The sequence below is a fragment of the Myxocyprinus asiaticus genome, chromosome 14 (assembly GCF_019703515.2).
Source record: "Myxocyprinus asiaticus isolate MX2 ecotype Aquarium Trade chromosome 14, UBuf_Myxa_2, whole genome shotgun sequence".
Taxonomy (NCBI): Eukaryota; Metazoa; Chordata; class Actinopteri; order Cypriniformes; family Catostomidae; genus Myxocyprinus; species Myxocyprinus asiaticus.
The window spans coordinates 25,992,671-26,018,536 of NC_059357.1; the positions used below are offsets into that span (position 1 = coordinate 25,992,671).

General features: G+C 38.0%; 1 protein-coding gene across 1 annotated transcript in view; it reads right to left on the bottom strand.

Moving 5' to 3' along the window:
• Positions 1-1,862: 1,862 nt before the first annotated feature.
• Positions 1,863-25,866, bottom strand: part of gna13b (guanine nucleotide binding protein (G protein), alpha 13b) — a 52,967-nt gene continuing 28,963 nt past the window's right edge. Inside the window, exons 3-4 of the mRNA XM_051716684.1 lie at positions 21,011-21,061; positions 1,863-6,106 (exon numbers count right to left, since the gene is read on the bottom strand). Of these exons, the coding sequence (XP_051572644.1) occupies positions 5,534-6,106; positions 21,011-21,061 (624 nt within the window). The 3' untranslated portion in view covers positions 1,863-5,533. The remainder of the gene's footprint in view (positions 6,107-21,010; positions 21,062-25,866) is intronic.

Consider the following 25,866-nt stretch of genomic DNA (forward strand, 5'->3'; position numbering starts at 1 on the left):
TCACATCTAATTTTCCAATTGTTGTCTGGACTTTTTTGTCTATTGAAATTTCTTGGAAAGATATATATTTTTTTCAATGTTTCATCAGTGGAACGATCCAAAAACACTGTAAATAACTGTACAATCCATTGAAGAGAGACGGTAAGTCTATCCCTCACAGCCTCATTGTCATTTCTGTCAAAAATCAAAGATGGCACTGCTGTGAATAAGGTCTGAATGAGCTTGCTCTGCTGCCATCAGTAGCTCTCTGCACTAGGTAAGTGCAGCTCACACATTGGTAGTAACTGTAATCTTGTTAGTGTATTAGGAGTACATTAATGTAGAAACAGCAGGGCCTGTAGTAGAGTACAACTAGTGGCTAAATGCACCCCTTTAGGAAAATGTGCTTTTTTTTCAGGTCGCAAAGTGTATCAAAATAGAAAAAAAATAATACATTCCCTTAATATATATATTGATGTGGCAACACCATTTCTGTGAAAATAATGGAAGGCTGTTTTGATTTAAAATCAGTTTTTAAAAAAAGGTGGCCTTTTGACCCACACTTGAGGTAAAAGGGATATAGTATATAGGGGCAATAGTTATAGGGCAAAATTTATCAGCTTATATAAATACTTTTAAGACAGCAAAATGCGTTTTGAGTAACAAATTAAGATAATGCTTAATCAAAATAACCACTTCAGGAAAGGGTGCATATTTTCCTGTTAATTTCAAACACATTTGTCATTAAGTATTCTATAAACAAATGAATCTTGTTTGGATCAGTCAATGTGAGCCCATTCTAAAAATTATCTTTATGTGGGCCTATCCCTGCTTAATATGCAGAAACAACCATAAGCAATTTGTAGGTTAATTTTCTTGAAAACTGTAAATACTGTGTCTCTGTGGAACTATAAAAATTCCTCTGTTTTAAGCGACCTGTCCAGCCCGACACAACAACATTGACTCAACCAGTGACTTGAGTTGAGGATAGGAATATCTGTTTGTTTGAGCAACAGCAGATGGGGTCGGACTCGAAAAGCTTTTAGAAAACTATATTTATTCTTGCAATTCTGTTCGGTGTTGCAGAAATTACAAACTTTAGCTTGAAACATTATCTGTGGTAGCATGATACTAGGGTGACAGAACAACCATGTAAACCCCGTTAATTTTCTCACTATATATGCAAGGATACCAGAAAGAGATATGATGTAGTATCGCGATAAAGTAACACAAATTTTTGTATGTACGAATTCTAGGTAACACGTTACAATAAGGTTCCATTTATTAACATTAGTTAACTACTTTTATTAAAATAATGAACAATACTTTTACAGAATTTGTTAATCTTAATTTTAACATTTACTAAAACTTTTCTAAATTTAAAAGTTACGTTAACATTAGTTAATGCAATATGAACTAACAATGAACAAAAGTGTTATTAACAATAACCATGATTAATAAATGCTGTAAACCATATATTGTTTATTGATAATTCATGATAGCTTATGCACTAACCAGTGTTAACAAATGGAACCTTTAAGTGTTATGGAGTTATACCAGTGTTCTAACAAATATACAAGGATCAAATTTCTGTTTTTAAACCTTCCCGAATACAGTGCATAAACTTTTATTTTAAGTACAACTTTTGTTTGGTGCAATTACTTTTGCACAATTATGTGAGCCTGTGTGTACAGCAGAATTGTTTTTTTTTTTTTTTTTTTTTTGTCATTTGGTGCAACACTACAACCTAGTTTTAGCAAAGTGGAACTGCACTTTCATTTTAAGTGACATGTATGGGCGTAAGTGTACACATGTATTTGTAGAATTAAAACAAGCTACAGAATTCCTCGAACGAAGTCAATTCCACAAAAACACCAAAATGACAGTTTTTGAAAAAGGCTTTTATTGAGTCAGTGATGAAGAGTGAGGAAGCAAAGGTTAGACTGTACAGTGAAAGCAGTTTAATGTTCTGTACTGAACGCAAGAGCCTTGAAATCATTTAGTATGAATTATTTCGATATTACGAGGACTGAAAAATATCCACATTGATAAAAATTCAAAAAACCTAGGTACAAAAAAGAACTGGAAAGATCTGAGGCATCAAACTTAGAGGCACTAGGAATTAAGATTTTTCTCTGAGGCAGGCATAATCCTTGCATAATAATAATCAAACTTGATTATGTGGGAAGAACTAAAAAGATCAAATCTATCTCTGATCAGAATCACATTTCAGAGAAAGCTACAGTGAGAAAGACTCATTTGTTCATACATAATCAAAAATTTGTATAGGAAGAGTTGAGAAAATGGGAATGGCGTGAAGAGAGATCACTTGTGTCTATTACACCAAAAAACCTTTGGAAGTCAAAGGTAAAAGATTTTTAGAATAAAGCCTATTATCTCTCCCAAACACCTTTGAAGTGTACAGAGAATGAATACAGCTAAATTAAGTAGTGTATCTGTGCAGCATCGTCCTTCTTTTAAACATGTCAATTGGTGGAACAACACATCAACCGTTAAGAGGGCAACAAAGGGAGGATTTGAAATCAAACACAAGCCTTAATGCACTACAGAGGCACTGAGGAGGCATGCATGTTGGTAAGTGTCGCCATAAGCACAGCTTTTATCCTCTACTTGTCACAGCTACACCAGACAGTGACATCATGTTCACAAGCACGTGTTTACCCTCAGGGCCAACACAGCTCAACTGAGAGAAAACAACATGGCCAATCTGTCGGACTTCATAGCATTCTCAATCATTTCCTCTATATTTTGGTATGTAACACTTGATTTTTTGAGGTCACTAAGCTCAAAGGCCATCAGTATGTGTAAGGCAGGTAATACAATGTTAGCAATTGCCAAAAGTCAGAGTTTTAGGATTCACCATGCTTCTGTATGACAACACAGAAGACAGTAAATAGTAGAGGTTGATCCTCAAGAGTATTTCAGTATCTCTAATGCCATTGCAAAAATGCTGAAATTTACTCATTCAAAATATTGATCACTTTGTGCTTGTAGCAGTTTAAGTTGGTATGGCGAAAGGCCAATACTAAGACAGTATTTAAAGGAATATTCAGAGTTCAACACAAGTTAAAGGAATGTTTCAGGTTCAATACAAGTTAAGTTTAATCGATAGCATTTGTGAATGTTGATTTCCACAAAAAATAACTTTGACTCGTCCCTCCTTGTCTTAAAACAAGCAAAAATTGAGGTTACGGTGAGGCACTTACAATGGAAAAAATTGGGCCAATTTTTTGTAAGTGCCTCACTGTAACCATGATTTTTGTTTTTTTGTTTTTAAAGAGGAGGGGGGACGGGTCAAAATTACTTTTGTGGTAATCAACATTATGCAACAAATCCTGTCGATTGAGCTTAACTTGTATTAAACCCAGAACATCCCTTTCAAGGGATAATTCACCCAAAAATAACTCATTATTTTTGGGTCATTATTTATTCACTCACATGTTGTTCCAAAACCAAACGACTTTCTTCAGTCAAACCTAAAAGATGAAGTTCGGCAGAATGACAGTCTCAGTCAATATTCTCTTTCATTATATGAAAAATAAAAAAATAAAATAAAATGCAATAAAAATGAATTGTGACTGAGACCAACACACTTCCAGTTTGTAATATTGGTTTGGAACACCATGAGGGTAAAAAAATTACAGAATGCATTTTTGGGTGAACTTCCCTTATAAAACTGCCCATCACTGCCTATGTCTTAAGTACATATGTGTCTGTGCTCCTGAAAGTGATCATGCAATGCCTGATTTGCTCCGATTGGCACCAGAAGACACAGGACATTGTCAGTGGCGTATGAAGACGTAATACTTGCTTTCACGAGCCTCCTGGGCCTTTAGCCAGGGGCATAAGGCAGGATTTGACACCAGACAAAGAGTCCTCTACTCCCTTTTTTTCAGGCAGAGCTGCAGCCAAGAAGAAACCAGCAGCATCTGAATGCATAGACGCATGCAGGCACCATTCACAGCCAAGGTTGCCCGAACAATAGCAATGAACCAGCCAAAAAGGAGCAACCCTTAATAATGGATGGGAGTGGAGCAAATTACGAAAAGGGAGTCAGTGTATGTATGTATGTGTGTGTGTGTGTGTGTTATATACACATATATATATATATATATATATATATATATATATATATATATATATACATACACATACACATACACACACACACACACACGGGAACCGATTTTGTGTGAGTACACAGTGGCAAAAACAGCTATACATATTCAGTGTAGGTTACACATCCATTAGAAAAGAGTGAGGTGGGTGAGGTACAGACTATTTACATAAAATACTTACTACAACAGTAGTATTCAGGACATGGCACTATACAAAGCAGCTATACACAACCATTGACAGGGAACAAGGTTCACAAAGTAGGTCCTATCCCTTTTGTATGCAAGTAATTCAGACAGGAAACAGTTGTTCGAATTATTGGTACCTAAAACATGTGGCACTTGTGAATACGGAAGCTTTTGACAAAATCAAAAATACATTTTTGGGGTCTGACTGAAAAAAAGTCAGTTTAGTTTGGTTGTGGACAAAAAACCCAAAACAAAACAAAGGAAATAAATTAAGACACTGTTTGTTTTTTGTTCCCTGATGGACAAAAAAACAAAGAAATTGTAAAGAATTGGAGTGAAGGAGTTTGTCTGTAGGCCAGCAAGGACATCTGACAGAGAGCTACAATTAGTGGACATTGGAGTTAATTTCATCAATACACTAAAAGTGATCTAGATTCAGCCCTGAGTTTAAGCCATATACTGTATCTATCAGCTTGCCTAGCATGGCTAACCACAGTATAAATTCAGTTTATCAAGTGGTATATAGTTGCAACAACGTGTTTCCACTCAAAACCATTTCTTCGATCGTAAGCATTATCCATCAGCAGAGGAAAATCACAAAAAGTGTAAACCTTTTGAAATATAACTTAAGAATCTTTTTGTTAAATATATTCATATCTCTATATAAAACATCTGAATTCTAAAATTAAACGATTAATTGGACAGCTAACAAGATAAAAACACCAATCAAGATAAGGGGAAAAATTTGAGTAAGGCCAGGCATGTGTCGACAGAGAGGCTCAGAACATAGTTCCTGTTAAAAGGTTAAAACATCTTGCTATTTGGTCAATAATAAAAAGGCTCAAAGGGTAACTGATTGAGGGCAGTGCTTTTTCTCTCCATCAAAACTTTGTTTCCCTCCGCTGTCATTAATAACGTGGGGGGGGAAACGCATTGATTTTGCCACCTTCAGGCTTTCACTGATGAGGGGTAATGCTTAATGACACATACAGCTTCTCTTGGCAGGCTGAATAAGGAGAGTAACAAGTGAGTGGACAGACACACTCCCTTTTCTAACCTTAGCAACCCTTGGCCACCATTCTGTGCTCACGACAAACGACTAGGCTAGGCTTTTTTCCTTGCACAAAAGCATGTCAGAGCTATTCAGAAAGGTTACTGTATGGAGTACAAATATCTGAGCAGAAGAGGGTAATTTGAGAGAAATCTGCAATGAAATGTAGGACCAGAAATCACTGCAGCATGAGCTGTTTGAGGTTGTCATGCAAGATGGTGTCCTTGACGTCGCGGAAGACCAGCCGAATGTTCTCTGTGTTAATGGCAGTGGTGAAGTGGTGATACAGGGGCTTCTGCTGCTGGTCTCGGCGCTTGTTCCGGAAACACTCCACCAGGAACTTCTGCACGTCGGCCAGGCAGTGCGGCTCCCCTGTGTACTCATGGAAGTAGTCCTTGATGGCCACCGTTTTGACCTTCTCCTCAAGCAAGTCTGTCTTGTTAAGGAAGAGGATGATGGAAACGTTGCTGAAGACACGGTTGTTGACGATGGTCTCAAAGATGTTGAGCGACTCCATGAGGCGGTTGGTCTGACGGTCCTCCATCAGCACTTGGTCATACTCGCTGGACGAGACGAGGAAGAGGATAGAAGTGACGCTCTCAAAGCACTCGAACCACCTGCGGCGCTCCGATCGCTGGCCGCCCACATCCACCATTTTGAAGGGTACGTTCTTGATCTCGAAGTCATACTCGTGAATGCCCTTGGTTGGCTTACGGGCCAGAAGAATGTCTTGCTGTGTCGGTAGATAGTCCTATAGAGACACAGAGATAATGTGAGGGGACAGGACTGATATTTACATGAAACATGACTGTAACTTCTACTTCGGGGTCAAAGCATGCTTTAAAATTAATAAACACCACTTGAAAATAGAATGCATAAATCTGCCTATTCCTAAAATGTTCAAACCTGATGTTTACAATGAAATGTAGTAATGTAGTAAAACAATATATTGAATTTTGCAAACCAAAATAAATGACAAACCATATGGAGGCAAAAAGTTTGATATTTCAAAATTGGCAACATTATTTTCTGTCCATGTGATCATAAAGAAAGACCCGTCAAACTTAAAAATTTCTACACTATTTAGTAAGGGTGAAACAGTTTATCGTTGCACAATACGTCGCGGTTCGAAAATTCAAGTTTACAGATGATTAATGATAGTGCCATATTAAAGGGGCATTCAGTAGTTCTCTAGCTAGTGTTAGCATTGCTCTTCTTCGTGTACTTTAAGTACCGATGTTACAGTGGTGTTAGACGCTATACTGCCATCTTTTGACGTGGATCAGCATGATCCTCTCTGCTGCCCCTATCAGCTTTGGAATATCATTTGCATCTAGAAAATGTCAGAGTTTGAGGTAATTTCTAAAGTTATTTATTACTCCTATAATATAACTGCTTTGCCTAAAAACAAATGTCAGAAATCAAGTGAACATGCTCCTGCTGTTAAGGATAGATTATTATTGTCCCTCATATCAATAATCTTTGGAGACTGTCTACGTTTCAGGTTATTTCTAAAGACAATTACCGCTTAGTGTAAAATAAACCTCAATTATCTAGCGATACTGAATGTTATTGTAAAGGAAAGATTATAAATGTTTTTGATGATCAAATTTAGCATGTCCATAAATTCTGTATTTGAAGAACTTGTTTTATTTCCAAGCAACCAACGTCATGGTTTACACAAAATCCTCAACAATTGCTGTTCCAAGCTAGTTTGCACTAAACGAATGAAGACATAGATGCCTTACCGTTACCGATGTTTACTCTAGTTTTTTGCCTTTGCCGGTCTTTCTGTCTTCTTGCTTGAAGCAAGTTGCTTCAGACCTTTTTTTGCTTCTTCGGCAGTACAGCTACTGGATCTCCCGTTGTCTCCGCTGCTAAAGCACGATAAATAAGTATGTTCCATTGTGTTCTGTCACCATGACAAATTCCTTGTGTGTGTAAGCATACTTGGCAATAAAGCTCATTCCGATTCTTTTCGCTCTTCACGTCACCAAACGACAATGTTCGGCGCATAACCAAGAGTATCTACACAGGCGGCAGCCAATGAGTGTGAGGATTCTCTTCTTCGACGTTTAGTGAAACACCACGGGTCATGTGATTTCAACATGGTGAAACACATTTAAGGGGATGACCCGCACCATGTAAAATAAAACACTTTTTTTTATTGAAAACTATGATGAGTACAGTCTTCATCTCATGTGAGTACACCATTCGGATCAAACTTCACAAAAACACAAATCATTTGTTAATGTGTAAAACATTTATGTTGGCTCCAAACTACTGAATGCACTTTTAATCTATTATTTATAATGCTGAATATTATGTATAATAATGCTATGGGGGAATATAATCCTAATGTCAAATATGATACGAACCGAATCGGGAATTTAGTATCGTGAACTGAAATTTATCGTGAGATGCATTAATTATTATACCACTGCTATTTACAAGGTTCGCACAAGGTCCTTGAAGTGCTTAAAGTGCTTGAATTTAGCTTTTAGAAATTGAAGTACTGGAATACCTGGGAAATTGTTTTGTTGAAAAGGGCTTGAGATTAAAGCAGAATATTTCTTCTGTGTAATGTGTCCATCAAAGATGAAATCCACGCACTACAATTTCATTGAATAATTTGTCTTTTAATATCTTTTTTCTATTTTTTGAAGTCAGTTGTTGATCAAAAAGTAAAAAGAGAAATGTATTCTTATCACATATAGCACGGACGCGGTAAAGACTCCTCTCCTCTCTACCACTTGTTAAAAAGTGCGTTTATAAAATTCTGGCAACATCCTCAGTGTCACCAAATTCATGTGGGACAGGAAAAAAAGCAAACAAATGTGATGGACAGCTCATGGCTCATTCTTTAAATTGCTGGCATACCAGTGTCGGGGGTTGGGGGGCAGCATAAGCAAAAAGGTTGTAAGCAGCACTGCACTATAAAAAAATATCTGTAATTTTAACGGTAAAAGACTGCAAAAATGCTACAGTAAAAAAACGTTAATTGGTAAATGGGCAGTTACCTTAAAATATACGGTAAAACATTTTAATATATTTAAAATGACAATACATGTAATTTTACAGTAACATTTTTTACATGTAAAAAGTATGATTTTACTGTATATATGTTTAACAAGAGAGTACATGTACCTTTTACGATAAATTATTGTTAAAATTACGGTTAAAAAACAAAACAATAATCGGGTGTTCCCAGAATTCCCTGCGTTCTATATCACATTTCATTATATTTTATGGGAATAGTTGCTGCTTCTTATTTTAATATCACTTATCTACATTGGGGTGTTCTATGTTATATTTGATGTAGTTTAGTTAATGTTTATTGCATTATTTTAATCTCACGTGTGTCACCCTGATAGTGTTTAGTGTGTGTGAGTGACTGAGCACTGTGCCTTTCTGTAAATATGACAGCGAGTAACAATACATAATAAAGTGAAAGCAGATTTTTACAGTTTCAGAAGGTTAAAGTATTACGTTTCAATGATTTAATAATATAAACAGTAATACACCGTAAAATATACAGGCATCAAACTTACATCCCGTAAAGCCTAAAACGTGGTTACCATATTTATATATTTATTGATTTTTATTTTACAGTGAATTTCTGGCAACCACAGTGGCCAGTTTTTTACCATAAATTGAACAGGATTTTTTTTTTTTTTACAGTGTGCCCAACACTGAGTGCAAGCGTAAATGCAGACAAAATGCATTACTTGAAACTCTACTATGACTCCACTACTGCCATGTCAAGTCGACAAGAGCTGTACTATGCCACAGTTTAATGCTCAGTGCTAGCACATAAGGCTGGAGGTACATTTCTGAAATTCCAGACGAGATGACAAAGACCACTGCCTTTAATGGAAAAGCCATCCTTGATGATGCAGCATCAAGTAAAAGCTATAGTTTTTGGTTACTGATACCATTGTATAAATATGCTATTCAAGGCCAGATATGATTAATTTATTCCGTGGGCAAAAAATCATTTTATTTTTATTGTGCTTTACACAATACATAGTTTTTAAAGCAGCTTTACAGAAAATCATACTGTAATGTCTCACATGTCTAAAATCACCTAGTAAATAACTGTATCGAAAATATATGCCTTAATGCCTTTTATCCAAGACAAAATTAGTTGTTTTCAGCTGCTTATGAAATCAACATGGCAGCCACCATGATCTAATGAAAATGAACATGGTTTTAAACACATTTTTCAAGCATATTTTTGGGGGAAGAAATTACTAAGCACCTTTAAGATTCAAACTGATGTTAACACAAGGAGGGTGCTCCAGAACCAAACATACACAACATTTTGTCACGTGCCTGAGAAACCCTCATATCCTTCTAAACATTCATCAATGTTGGGCTGCGGAAGTCCAGTTCTCCCCAAACATTTTAGATCTACATTCATCCACTCATTCCATACATCGGGGTCAGAAATTACCCAAACCTTGGGGTAAATATTAGGGTTGTCATAAAATACAGATATATCGATTATTAATCGGCAAATGTTATCCTTTAATAAAATGTTTTCTTTTTTGTTTTTGTTTTTTAACACTGACATTCATTCAGAAGAATGAATGCAAACTGAAACAAGCACTCAATTTTCAACAGCACCAAGTGGTCATTTCCACCTTTGGGCACATTCGGAAGTGTGCTATATTTCCTCCTCGTTTGTCGGTGGCGTGATTTCCACGTCATGGCACGTGGCTCAGTGGAACGAGTAGTCGTTTAGCTTAAGAAACAAAATGGACTATCGTCAAAGAGCAATGTCTGTATGAGGCGTGCCCATGGACCACAACACATTCCACCCCACTTCCTCTTTCACAGAACAGAGCCAGTGTGACAGAGATGAATGTGATGTCAAGTAGTATAGTACAGAAAGTGAGGTATGTATGGAAATAAATGTATTGCCCCCTGTCTGTGAGGCAGTGAGCAAGTTTTAGTGTTCACAAGAGCAACATCTAGACCATGAAATATTTTAGACCAGAGCATAACAAGAAAAAATATGTATATTTACTAGAGGAATTTTCATGACTTTTCACTATTTTAAAATTCTCTGATATTTCCATGACCGTGTGAACCCTGCCCTAGATAATGTGTTTAAAAAGGAGAACCAGCATTACTTTCAAGAAGCCGTGAATTGAAAACAGCACTGGATCGATATGAGGTTATCTGGTCCTTTGTCCTAAAACAGCAGTCTGGAGACTTGAGTCAAAGCTAAGATCCTAATCATCACATTTACTGCAGTCAGCAGTGTCTAGAAAGAGCACAAAACCGCAAACATCCGTTTAGTACAAAGAGAGAACACGAACAGCAGGTCACATGATACAAAGGGAACTATACAGGCCCTTCGTGCACCAGCCAGGCACTAATGCTGTTGCACAGATGTACGTCTCAGTGTGTAAACACTATTGTTGACAAGATAAATGCAAAGGAATTGGAAATAAATCAGGACCACAAACAAAGGCATAATCATAAATACAGACGTCAAAAGTACTTATACTTCTGTACCAAGTAGATAATGAAACATGCATACAATGATATTAGTCTTTCTGCAGTATTGTCACACCCAGAATCTGCAGATTTTTTTTTTTTTTTTTTTTTTTTTGGCATTTTCTGCACTGATTTTGGGGGACAATATGTGGAATGTATTTTAAATATGGTAAAATGTCTTTAAAAGGAAAATAGTAGTACACTCTTATTAGTAGCTGAAAGCACAATCCAATTAGCAAAACACACAAAGGTTGGAGGATGTGATGAACTGAACGATGGTTGTTCGAATTATGCGGAAATCTGTAGAGCTTTCCGTGTGGGCCTGAGTATTAGGAGCATTATTAAGAATTATGAAGTTTCACTGGCATTAGTATCAACTATTGAAATTTTGGTACTGTGACAACAGGGACGCACCGAAATTTCGGCCACCGAAAATTATTCAAATGCTATTTTCAGATGAAAATTTGAACACAAACAGAAAACACTCACATGGAGAAAAAACACTGTTTTATGTTGCACATTAAAGTCTACATCCACGGGGCCTGGAGTCAAGATGCTGACTACCACCCCTGGAGTCGCGAGTTCAAATCCAGGACGTGCTGAGTGACTCCAGACAGGTCTCCTAAGCAACCAAAATGGCCCGGTTGCTAGGGAGGGTAGAGTCACATGGGGTAAACTCTTGTGGTCGCTATAATGTTGTTCTCGCTCTCGGTGGGGCACGTGGAGAGTTGTGTGTGGATGCCGCGGAGAACAGCATGAAGCCTCCACACGCGCTATTTCTCCACGGTAATGCGTTCAACAACCCACACGATAAGGTGCATGGATTAACTGTCTCAGACACAGAGGCAGCTGAGATACGTTCTCCACCACCCGGATTGAGGCGAGTCACTATGCCACCACGAGGAGCGCATTGGGAATTGGGCATTCAAAATTGAAAAAAAAAAAAATAAGTCTACATCCACAGAAGTGAAGTGATCTCTCTCTCTTGGTTATTTGGCATTAATAAAAAGTGTTTTCCAGTACTCCGGTATTGTGTGTCATGGTTGTTACAGTCAAACAACAACAACAACATACAAACACCAAAAAACTAGTCCATATGACTTGTGATTATTATTCAAAGTCTCTTGAAGCCATACTATAGTTTTGTGAATGGCAAAGGATGCCCAAGTAAATATACAGTCTGCATGCGCAGTACGCTTCATTGAATGAACACTGCTCTGTTGCTGACACACACAGCATGCGCAGGGATTGTATTGCGTTGCTGTTTTCAGTGATGTGGCTCACAATATGTGAGCACTCCACATGAACTCCATCTCAGATGTAGATGCTTGATAGTTTGGTTCACTTAAAACATGCATTGAGAACAGCAACGGAGGAGCATTTCACCTGATAAGAGGCATACTGAAACTACAATGAACTAGACTACAGACAGAAACACAAAGTTCTTCCTGGAGTGTTCCGTCAAAATAAAAGCCAGAGGGATTTAAAGTTAAGAAACTACGACTGAAATTGTATTATTGTATACAATGACTTTACTATTATTACTACAATCATCATTATTAACAATAATAATGTTAATATAATTTAGTTCACCCCAAAAGTGTAAATTCTCTCATCATTTACTCACTCTCATGCCATCTAAGATATGTATGACTTTCTTCTGCTGAACACAAAGATTTTTAGGAGAATATCTCAGCTCTAGTATAAACAGATGTAATTCACGAACCTCATAAAACTTGTGCAAATCCAGTGTTTTTTCTTTCTGTTGAATGCTCATATAATATCCTCCTCTAAAGTGCATATTATCTCAGTCTGGATCAAAACTCAGTTCCTCTGAATTTTGAATGGTGCATGATGGTCAGTCCGTGACAATCCAAGCAAAAACAACCATCCAACTTCTCTTTAATGTTTGCCCAACCGTAAACACTTTCTTGTGCAATGTTTCCCCTAGGATTTTTAGCAGTGGTGCAGTGGTGCAGTTGTGCGTGTCCACAAGCAAGCAATGCCTGACCTGTATTTACATGCACCGGTGAAGGAATAGCTTAAAACGACCTTAGAATCATTATAGACTGGTTATTCATGTTCGCCTTGTCATGTGTGTGTTTATTTACTGTGAGCTTTTGACACATAAAAAGACCCAGATAGCTGTCAAAAAGACTGATTCATTCAAAAACGAAACACCACTATTGTTCGCGATGTAGAAAGCATGCAGCTGACTGGGGCTAGCAATCAAGTAGGGCTGTAACGATTATGAAATTTGGCTGGCAATATGAGATTTCCTTTTAAGGCTTTAAAAACGTATGAATGACATGAAAAATAATACTTTAAAATACAAAAATATTTCTAAATACTTAAAATATGTCTCTCTTTTTGGTCAACTTTATATTTACACATTTCTTTTTTTTTAACTCATTTTACACACACACACACTTATTGTATTTATATAATATTTTATTATATTATGCAATAGTAAAACATTTCGGTCCTAATTTCTTCACTTTCACATGTTATTTTAATGCTCTCATTTAACCCAAAAGCACTTATTTGTCATTAAAAAAAACCTTTGAGATTTCATTTCATCATTTCATCACTCCACAGAAATAGAGTAAGTGTGCGTCCCCTCCTCTGTCTCACTGCGTGTATGAACCAGGAACATTTGCCATTACACCATTGCACTTTGCGTTCACTATCACAGTTTATACTTTTTCGGTTGTATTTCCACGGAGGTTTGGCACGAGCCTCTGCTGACAGCGCGCATCAGGGCGCTTGACAAGTGCTTCATGCACTCTTTTGAACAGTAGCTGCTCTGGTTGACGTCCATGGTGCGACTCAGTGACACTCAGACTTGAAGTTCAACTGAATGACACACAAATGCGCCATTCATGGCATTTATACAGCATATTTGCTTAAAATTATCTTATTTTGGCATTAAAATGTGATAGGAATTAGAATGCCCAATAATCGCAGTTAACAGACATTTATTTAATAATCACTACAGGCCTAGTGTATATACACCGATCAGCAACAACATTAAAACCACCTTCCTAATATTGTGTAGTCCCCCTCGTGCCACCAAAAGAGTGCCAACCTGCATCTCAGAATAGCAATCTGAGATTATATTCTTCTCACCACAATTGTACAGTGCAGTTATCTGAGTTACCGTAGACTTTGTCAGTTCGAACCATTCTGGCCATTCTCTGTTGACCTCTCTCATCAACAAGGCATTTCCATCTGCAGAACTGCTGCTCACCGGATGTTTATTTTTTTTTTTTTGGCACCATTCTGAGTAAATTCTAGAGACTGTTGTGTGTGAAAATTCCAGGAGATCAGCAGTTAAAGATACTCAAACCAGCCCTTCTGGCACCAACAATCATCCATGCGATTATCTAATCAGCAAATCATCTGGCAGCAGTGCACAAAATCATGCAGATACGGGTCAGGAGCTTCAGTTAATGTTCACATCAACCAACAGAATGGGGAAAAATTTGATCTCAGCGATTTGGACCGTGGCATGATTGTTGGTGCCAGATGGGCTGGTTTGAGTATTTCTGTAACTGCTGATCTCCTGGGATTTTCACACACAACAGTCTCTAGAATTTACTCAGAATGGTGCCAAAATCAAAAAACATCCAGTGAGCAGCAGTTCTGTGGACAGAAATACCTTGTTGATGAGAGAGGTCAACAGAGAATGGCCAGTCTGGTTTGAACTGACAAAGTCTACGGTAACTCAGATAACCGCTCTGTACAATTGTGGTGAGAAGAATATCATCTCAGAATGCTATTCGGAGATGCAGGTTGGCGCTGTTTTGGTGGCACGAGGGGGACCTACACAATATTAGGCAGGTGGTTTTAATGTTGTGGCTGATCGTGTATATATATATATATATATAATATTTAAATTTATAGGGGCAATCATACATTATGAAATATTTTAATTGGTAAAAACCTGTGCAAGCCCTGCCCCATAAACCTAATGCTTTTATTTTAAATAGTACATTTGATATAGTAGCACTTAAATGTTATATTTGGAATTCTGTTTTTATTATTAAGTTCCAACCTTGTGAATATTTTGTGCTAAAAATGTGAAACAGTGACAACAACTTTATCATTATTATAAATGTAATTTCATGACATCATACACCGATCAGCCACAACATTAAAACCACCTGCCTGTAGGTTCCCCTCCTGTAGGGCTGAAACGATTAGTTGACATTATCGACAACTTCGACAATAAAAAAATAATTGTCGACAAAGATTTCCGTTGTCGAATAGTCGTTTGATCTTAACGTAACATAAGATCATATGAAACTGATTGCACACAAGAGCAGCACTGCAGCTCGCGCCTGACTGAGGAGAGGAAGAAAACACATCTCACAGTCCAGACACACTCTAAACTTTCCAAACAGCTTCAGCTGATGTAGATCGCAAAGTATGAAGGAAGTATAATGCAAAAATACAAAATAAGTAAATACAGAAGCACTCTTGTTGTGGAATAAGCAGAGCCGGAGCTGACGCTCAGCTTAAGCAATACTTGCGTGTCGAGCGTCTTTAAAGGAAAAGCCCCGACATTACATCTTTAATGCAGTTATATTTAATGCGTTATAGCTTTATTAAAGTTAAAATAATAAGGAAACTGGCATTTTTCTGTGCGGTCAGCGCCTCTTCTATGAGTTGCGCGAAGTGTCCCGATCTAAGGGGGAGAGATTGAAACTGCACCTGGCTGAGGTACACTCTTTTGCGGGGACGCTCCTCCCTCGAGTGCGCGCGCTTAATGGAGCTAGATTATAACGCGATGGAAACGTATTGAATCATAATATATGTCACTGTGCATTTCTTATCATGAAGAAAATTGGCAAAACGCAGCTTTATTAATAAGAGAGAGGTTTTTTTTTTGTGAGATAAAGATGAAGTTAACAAAAAGGTGAGAGGTAGTCTTCGTCCCATTATACACTGCAAAAACATTTAAAAAAATGTTTTGGCTTGTTTTCCAATATAAATATCTAAAACTCCTTTAAAACAACATACATTTACTTTAGCAGCTTATACTGCTAAAGAACTATTATTTTTATTTATTTTTTTCTGAGAATGTTGAATATAATATTAAAAATACAAATATTTTAAAATAGATATTTTAAGCAGGAACTGGATTAACAATCAACAAGACTTTAATTACAACATAAAATGCTGAACTGAAACATAACCACACACACACACACACACACACACACACACACACACGAGCGGCCATGTGCATCTCTCTCTCCCTCTCTCTGGAATCCCTGTCTCCTCCTTTATCTCTCTTCCGCTGACTGGGCAACTCAGCGCCAGGCGTGCATCCTCATGGCCCGGCCACGCCCTCCTCCTAGTCACATAACCCTAATGCCCGATTCAGGCAGGGGAAACCTCTGGCTTGATTGACCCCCCTCCTGGAGTTCCGCTGCCGGCTGGTCTTCCACGCTTCCTGGGTAGGATGAGGGGAGGGAGAGGGGAGATAGAAAAATAGCAGGAGAGCCCGAGAGAGAGAGAGAGAAAAGAAAAAAACCTCTGCTTCCCGACCACGGTGCCATTCGGTCCTCAACCAGCTGTCCAGCAATCCTCCGTGATTGCCGGGCGATGGCTCCCCCGCCGCCTCCTGGCGGACCACTCCAGTTCCATCATACCAATCTTCTCCTCGGCGTTGCAATCCTCAATCAGCGGCGATAGCTCTCTCCAGTTCCATCGAACCAATCTTCTCCTCTGCGTTGCGATCCTCAATCAGCGGCGAGAGCTCTCTGACGGCGTGTCTTCCTCCAGTCCCGGGTTTCGGCACCAGTGTGGCAGACAAGCCTCTTGTTCGGTAGGGAAATGAGGAAGCAGGAACCGGATTAACAATCAACAAGACTTTAATTACTACATAAAATGCTGAACTGAAACATAACACACACACACAGAGCGGCCACATGCGTCTCTCTCTGGCGTCCCCGGCTGCTCCTCTATCTCTCTCCCGCTGATTGGGCAACTCACACCCTCCTCCACGTCACAGCATATTTGTTGTTTAATTTGTTTTTATACCCGTTTGCAGTCTCTTTATCCTCTCCGTGCTCACAGTGCAGCGAGTCAGAATCACTACCGTAATGACTCTAGAAAATGGGCAATTTAATATTCGTACATGTGTAATTTACACATTTTAAAAAAACAAACCTGCATATTCATCTGAATAACAGCATGTTTAAAAGTTTAAATTCATGAATATTTACAATTGCCAACAATTCACCCTCCAGAGGCCACTCTGTCATGCATCAAGAGCTGAGAAAGTGCTCATTCATTAGAGTAGCAGTGTATGTGCAATTCCCTGCATGCTGCAAAAAAGATCGGCCCTGATTCTAGGCACAGTCGGCCGATCGCCAATCACAGACTTAAGATGAAGATCGGCCGATCAATTGGTGCACCCCTACATACGATCGCATGTGATGTCATAAATATGAATACTATGTATATATTTATATGTGTGAAGATGCATCCTTCCCAGTTTGCTTATCTTTTTCAGTTGCATTATGCTTACATGTCACCAAAGGTCTGGCAAGTAAAAATTAGGGATGGGCATTTTGTAGTAATTTTGTTGTCGAGTACTCTAACCCATAAAAGACGAGTAATTGATTACATGTAAATTAAAATGCAAGTCAAAAATAACAAGTATAACACATGCTGTACGTAAAATTTATATTTTGTTTTATTCACAAATGCTACCAAGAACGGTTTCATAATAAGCTAACTTCAACAAACTATGCTTTTGGGGGGAAAAATTTAACGGACAATATGCATTAATAGAAAAATAATTTTAAAAAAAGATTTTAAAAATAACAGTAATAAAAAATTTGCACTCACCCGGAAATTACTTAGAAACCAATACGGATGGCATTAGGGTAATACACATTGGTAAACTCTGAGTCTACATAAAAAGGCTATCACATTTTTATCATTTCATATGCTATTCAGAAAAACCATTGGTGAAAGTTGGCTTTTTACATAATGCACTCTGCCCGTGTTCAGAGATTTAACGCACATACACACAAAGACTGGTCTGATCAGCTTCAGAGTTTCTCATGCTGCTTCGCGTTTTCTTTCCACCATAAAAGCAGATCCTTGTCCATTGGTAAACATGACTCCAACAAGAACTGAATACCAGAGTAAAATTCAATAAGAATCAAAATTTTAAAAGTATTGCCACACTTGGCTGAGTTTGAAAGTAACTACATGAAAGACAACATCATATTTCCTTCTCTCAAGCAACACCTAGACGACACACATCCACAGTGGACTCAATTGTGATGGTGTGATTTGAGATTCAGAGGGAAAGTACAGCATATTCAGCATTGCCCACGGCAGGCAAATGAGCAAAGGAAAATCAATTTAAGATATTCGAGTAGTGTTTTTAATAGTTTACTAGCCTGGTGCAGAATGAGTATTTGATTGGTAATTTACTTGTGCACATCCCTAGTAAAAATAAAAATGTAGCCTTCTAGCCAATGGCGATTCTTTCTCCATAATGTCCACAGAGGGATTGCATTTCTGTGGCGGTCCAGACACAAAAGCAACAAGAGTCCAAATTGAATGAAATCCCAGATGCAGTTTATTGTGCTACCAAAATACCAATAAAAACAGAAAAAAGGTCCACATTTAAATTATGAACAAGCCCGAAATACACCGGGGAGCGACCCCAGGTGCTCTCAAAATAGATAAGGAAAACAAAATATGCACTCTTTTACAATGTTTTACAAAATAAACACTACAATGTGAACATTTTCACATACAAAATGAGCAGTAATTCATCAACAGTAGAACATCAGCGATCACATGTTATTAACAAAAAATGTTCCTGTACTATGGGCATCCTTAATCACAGAGCCCTTGTGACACACAGAACAGACATTGCTTTTCCTCTAGAATGAGTCTTTCAATTATCTCCTTAAAAATTAACACAAAAACTGGAAAAGGAAGCATTTTCAGAATAAAATGTGGTGGGAAAATGCTGCTATAGGAAGTATTATGTGAAATATTGAAAGAGTGAAACATGTGACCTTTGATGCAAGTAGAGCTCGTTTCACTTCTCTCTGTCTGTGCTGGCTGGTGAGCAGGGCAACCCGGTCACACCCCTTATGCTTTGAAGGAGGGATGAATGCATGCGTGTTTATTCTCACTATCTGCCAACATCTGCCATTCAATATTTCTTTTCTGCTCTGCTTTAATTATACCTCTTTGCTGTGGCAAGTGATTTATCCAAAACCGCTTCAACGGGAAATCAATAATAGTGAATATAAAATAATTATTTAGTGATGCTAGTTCTGTTGTTTTAGTACTGTACACAATGGTCTTTCAATATCAAATGAATCAATATCTTGAGTGAAAGTGAAGACTGTGCTTTATTTAAAGCAAACTTCATCCATACGTTGAGCACTTCAGTCATAATTAAAAGGACAACATGTTTCCTAAGCTATTTTGCAACTAAAGTAAACAAGGGCCTATAACGAGACAAAAAAGATTACATGTGTAAACTTTAGCTCCCCAAAAACAATGTTACAGGTGAAATAACATGCTTTTCCAGATTTGTTTTATACAGTTGAAGTCAGAAGTTTACATACACCTTAGCCAAATACATTTAAACTCAGTTTTTCACAATTCCTGACATTTAATGGTAGAAAACATTCCCTGTCTTCGGTCAGTTAGGATCACTACTTTATTTTAAGAATGTGAAATGTCAGAATAATAGTAGAGAGAATGATTTATTTCAGCTTTTATTTCTTTCATCACATTCCCAGTGGGTCAGAAGTTTACATACACTTTGTTAGTATTTGGCAGCACTGCCTTTAAATTGTTTAACTTGGGTCAGTTGTTTTGGGTAGCCTTCCACAAGCTTCTCACGATAAGTTGCTGGAATTTTGGCCCATTCCTCCAGACAGAACTGGTGTAACTGAGTCAGGTTTGTAGACCTCCTTGCTCGCACACACTTTTTCAGATTGAGGTCAGGGCTTTGTGATAGCCACTCCAATACCTGGACTTTGCTGTCCTTAAGCCATTTTGTCACAACTTTGGGGGTATGCTTGGGGTCATTGTCCATTTGGAAGACCCATTTGCGACCGAGCTTTAACTTCTGGCTGATGTCTTGAGATGTTGCTTCAATATGTCCACATAAATTTCCTTCCTCATGATGCCATCTATTTTGTGAAGTGCACCAGTCCCTCCTGCAGCAAAGCATCCCCACAGCATGATGCTGCCACCCCCATGCTTCACGTTTGGGATGGTGTTCTTCGGCTTGCAAGCCTCACCCTTTTTCCTCCAAACATAATGATGGTCATTATGGCCAAACAGTTCAATTTGTGTTTCATCGGACCAGATGACAGTTCTCCAAAAAGTAAGATCTTCGTCTCCATGTGCACTTGAAAACTGTAGTCGGGCTTTTTTATGGCGGTTCTGGAGCAGTGGCTTCTTCCTTGCTGAGCAGCCTTTCAGGTTATGTCGATATAGGACTCGTTTTACTGTGGATATAGATTCTTGTCTACATGTTTCCTCCAGCATCTTCACAAGGTCCTTTGCTGTTGTTCTGGGATTGATTTGCACATTTCGCACCAAACTACATTCATCTCTAGGAGTCAGAATATGTCTCCTTCCTGAGAGGTATGATGGCTTGGCTGATTTCTTTTGATTTTCACATGATGTCAAGCAAAAAGGCACTGAATTTGAAGGTAAGCCTTAAAATACATCCACAGGTACACCTCCAATTGACTATCAGAAGCTCACTGACTAATTGCCTAAAGGCTTGACATCACTTTCTGTAATTTTCCAAGCTGCTTAAAGGCACAGTTAACTTAGTGTATGTAAACTTCTGACCCACTGGAATTGTGATATAGTCAATTAAAAGTGAAACAATATATCTGTAAACAATTGTTGGAAAAATAACTTGTGTCATGCATGAAGATGTTCTAAATGACTTGCCAAAACTATAGTTTGCTAATATGAAATCTGTGGAGTGGTTAAAAAATGAGTTTTAATGACAACCTAAGTGTATGTAAACTTATGACTTCAACTGTATATCTATTCAGTCCCACATGGAATCTGTGCAAAACTCCACAGATTTGAAACCAGCACAGACAGATAACAGCTACATGCTTACCGGTGTCCTGAGTTTGTCCAAGTTATCCAAGAAATATTTCACAGATTCACCCTGCAAGGACGACAAAGAGCAGACAATCAGTCATGTTATCAAAGCACTGCAATGAATGTAAACATATCCACAGAGTGAATATGAGATCAGAAGGTAATCAGATTATCAGAAGGTGATATTTTTGTTTCTTTTGTACAAATGTACAGTAGCAAGAAAAAGTATGTGAACCCTTTGGAATTAGCTGGTTTTCTGCATTAATTGGTCATAAAATGTGATCTTATCTTAATCAAATTTACAAGTATAGACAAAGCACAATGTGCTTAAGCTGACAACACACAAACAGTTATAATCTTTCATGTCTTGATTGAACACATCCCATTAAACATTCACAGTGCTGTGGAAAAAGTAAACCCTTGGATTTAATAACTGGTCGGTCCTCTTCTGGCAGCAATAACCTCAACTAGTGTTGTCACCGTATCAAAATTTCAGTAGTCGGTACCGATACCAGTGAAATTTCACGGTTCTCGTACCAATTTCGATACCACAGAAAAAAAAAGCTAATATGATAATGTGCTATTGAACACACTCAATTAGCCTAAAGTTACATTTCAATGTAAATAATAAAAGATATGCATGTTTCCTTCAAGTGTTTCTAACACTTGTTTGTTTTTAAGCAGGGCCCTACTGAAATTGGTTTTATTTTTTCCCCAAATCCTTTTTTTCTTTTTAAAAAATTTTTCCCCCCCAAAATTCCATGTTTTAAAGTTTAATTTCATTTCATTATCAAAATCGTGTCTAATCAAAACATTTTCATTAAACTTTTACAAACTTTTAACAAGTAAAAAATAGAACAATTACTTAACATACCATTGCATTTTTTAACAAACTTTTATTCAGTATAAAAGCATTCTTGCTTATGATATATTGCTTAATTTTTTTTATTATTACAATCATTATTCATTAATCATTATGTATTATTATTACACATTTAGCTTTTATTATGAATTGTGCTTTTATTTTGACGGAAGTTTAACTTCTTAGGGCAAACAGTTCACTACATGGCCCAATGTGATCGTTGAAGCGCAAAAGCTGTGATTTAATTATATTAATTATATAAAAATAAAGCTTCAGTGTGGGTTAGTGCTCTGCTCTGTCATCTCTCATACAACTGAATGATTCTCATAGTCTGTGGTGTTTCCAGTGTATGAGCGGTCTGCTTCACACATTAATTTAAAGCTCATGCAGCTCATACAGACTAAGATTGCAGCATTTCGCGGTTTAATCACACTAGTGAATTTCACGATTTTAATTTGATTAGTTGTGCATTTCAGTGTAAAAGGAGCAACAAAAGAACATGCTCAAATAAGTGTGAGCGTTTGAAAGCAGTCATGTGTCAGTAAGACAGTGCTTGGTACTACTGGTACTGTAGAATCACTGGTATCGTTACATATTTTTTATTTTAGTACCAAATTGGTACCGAAGTACTGGTACTTTTGACAACACTAACCTCAATCAATTGTTTCTGGTAGCTGTGGATTAGATCTGCACAGCATTCAGATGGAATTTTGGACCAATCTTCCTTACAGAACTGTTTCAGCTCAGCCATATTCTTAGGAAGTCTGGTGTGAATGGCTCTCTTGAGGTCATTCCACAGCATCTCTACTGGGTTAAGGTCTGGGCTCTGACTGGGCCTATCCAAAAGGTGGATTTTCTTTTCCTTTTTTTTATTTTTTAAGCCATTCTGTAGTGGATTTACTTAGATGTTTAGGGTCATTGTCCTGCTGCATCACCCAACTTCTGAGCTTCAGCTGGCACACACCCAACCTGACATTATTCTGTAGGATATCTTGATAAACTTGGGAATTCATTTTTCTCCTCGATGATGGCAAGCGGTCCAGGCCCCCGAAAAAGCAAAGCAGCCCCAAATCATGATACTCCCTTCACCATACTTCACCACTGGAATGATGTTTTCATGTTGGTATGTGGTGCCATTTTTACACCATATGCAGTGCTGCTTGTTCTTCCCAAACAATTCAACCTTAGTTTCAATAGTCCACAAAACATTTTCTCAGTAGCGCTGTGGAGTGTCAAGGTGGTCTTTGGCAAACTTCAGGCGCACAACAATGTTTTTGTTGGAAAGCAGCGGCTTCCTTCGTGGTGTCCTGCCATGGACACCATGCCTGTTTGATGTTTTCTGTATAGCGGACTCATGAACAGAGATGTTAACCAGTTCCAATGATTCCTTCAAGTCTTTAGCTGTCACTTCAGGGTTCTTTTTTGTTATTAACAATATTTATCGATTCCATGCAGCAAATCAAGAAGCCTTTTAATTTTTGTCACATATTATACATTTTGAACATACACAGTGAAATTCTTTTTTTTTTTTTTGCATATCCCAGCTAAGCTGGGGTCAAATAAAATAGACATAACAAAGAATGCAAATTCAAACCACATGAAATCACAACTTTTCCCCCCGAACATTAACACCCCCACCCTACACAATCAAGCACCCCAGTGGTCAAAAGCCAACTGACAAAGACACACAAATAGACAATAAAACAGCAGAAAATATTTAGAAACTAAAAAAAAAAAACAACAACAACAAAAAAAAAAAACACTAGTCTCTCTCCACTGCCCCTCCCCGAGAGCCTTCCAAAAAGGCTAAATAGCTGCCCCATTTCCTGATGTACAAATCCAGGTTGCCTAGCCTTCTACATGCCATCTCCTCAAATGCCGCTACCCTGCCCAAATCGGTGCACCACTCATGAAATTAGGGCGCATCAGTTGACTTCCTTCCCCTGAGGATTACCTGTCTGCCAATCATCACGCTGGTTAGGACCGAGCTTTTTATATATTTATCACCTATATTCAGGACTGCCCCATCACTCAAAATACACAGTTTGGGGCAAAATGAAAACTGAGTGTCCACTACATCACACATAAAGCTCTGAACCCTCAACCAAAATTCTTGGATTTTAACACATCCCCAAAAAACATGGGTTGTATGCTACCCCCAAAAATAGTACAGAGCAGGTTGCACAGCTGTAAATACCTAAAGAACTGAGATCAGGGAATCCTAGTATGTTGAACCATATTTTCAAAAGATCTCAATACTCCACTCTCATTTAGGTCACAGAGCGTATTAACCTCCCACACAATCCACTTTGACCAGCAGAAAGGGGACTTATTAATATGTAATTTTGGGTTCTGCCATATGCGAGGCAACATTTAAATAAATGTCAGAATTAAACACTCTGGACACTTTTGCCCATACCAGTGGCTTCTTCCTTGCTGAGCAGCCTTTCAGGTTATGTCGATATAGGACTCGTTTTACTGTGGATATAGATACTTGTCTACCTGTTTCCTCCAGCATCTTCACAAGGTCCTTTGCTGTTGTTCTGGGATTGATTTGCACATTTCGCACCAAACTACATTCATCTCTAGGAGTCAGAATGCGTCTCCTTCCTGAGAGGTATGATGGCTGCGTGGTCCCATGGTGTTTATACTTGTGTACAATTGTTTGTACAGATGAACGTGTTACCTTCGGGCGTTTGGAAATTGCTCCCAAGGATGAACCAGACTTGTGGAGGTCCACAATTTTTTTTCTGAGCTTTTGGCTGATTTCTTTTGATTTTCACATGATTGCAAGCAAAAAGGCACTGAATTTGAAGGTAAGCCTTAAAATACATCCACAGGTACACCTCCAATTGACTATCAGAAGCTAACTGACTAATTGCCTAAAGGCTTGACATCACTTTCTGTAATTTTCCAAACATACACTTTTGCCCATACCGTGTGCAAATACGAGATAACGGGGTATGACAACTTCTCCGGTTCATTTAATAGAAAGGCTTTGCAATGGCAAAATAGGGGCAAGAACTTCATGTTCAATACAAAATCATCTTCCTTGCTTATTGCAGCTGCTAATGGTTCCAGGGCAAGATAGAACAATAAGGGGGAGAGAGGGCAACCCTGCCGGGTGCCCCTATTCAGAGTAAAATAATCTGAAATGAATCAATTTGTTTGTGCCGCCGCTAACGGGTGTCTATAAAGTAACTTAATCCATCCAATAAAAGTATTTCTGAACCCATACATTTCTAAAATTTTAAAAAGATAATCCCATTCTACCATATCAAACGCCTTTTCAGCGTCAAGTGAGATGGCAGCGACTGGAGTCTGATCATTCGCCACTGACCACATGATATTGATGAAATGCCTAATGTTATCAGAAGAGCTGCGGCCCTGAATAAACCCCACCTGATCTATAAGAGATGTCATAACTTGACTTAATTGGTTAGCAAAAAATTGACAATATTTTGACATCTAGCTGGATCAGGGAAATTCAAAAACGGTATCTCTTTCACTCGCTTGGATCTTTGTCCTTTTTAAGAATCAGACTGATCAGGGCTTGCGTCATGGTTGGTGGAAGCTTTCCATTCTTTAATGATTCTATATAAACTTCTAACAAAAGTGGAGCCAGTTCTATAGCATAAGATATAAAAAATTCAGCAGCAAAGCCGTCTGGGGACTTTAGAGTTCTTTTTTCGTTGAGCATTCTGCGGTGTGCCCTTCGAGTCATCTTGGCTGGACGGCCACTTCTAGGGAGAGTAGCCACAGTCCTAAATAATTTCCATCTATAGACAATTTGTGTAACTGTGGATAGATGAATATCTAAGCTCTTTGAGATAACTTTGTAACCTTTGAGCTTTATGTAAAGCAACAATTCTTGATCGTAGGTCTGCTGAGATCTCTTTTTGCGAGGCATTGTCCACATCAGCAGATGCTTCTTGTGAATAGCAAACTCAATATTTAAGTGTTTTTTGTAAGTCAAAGTAGCTCTAGCCCAAACCTCCAATCTTGTTTCA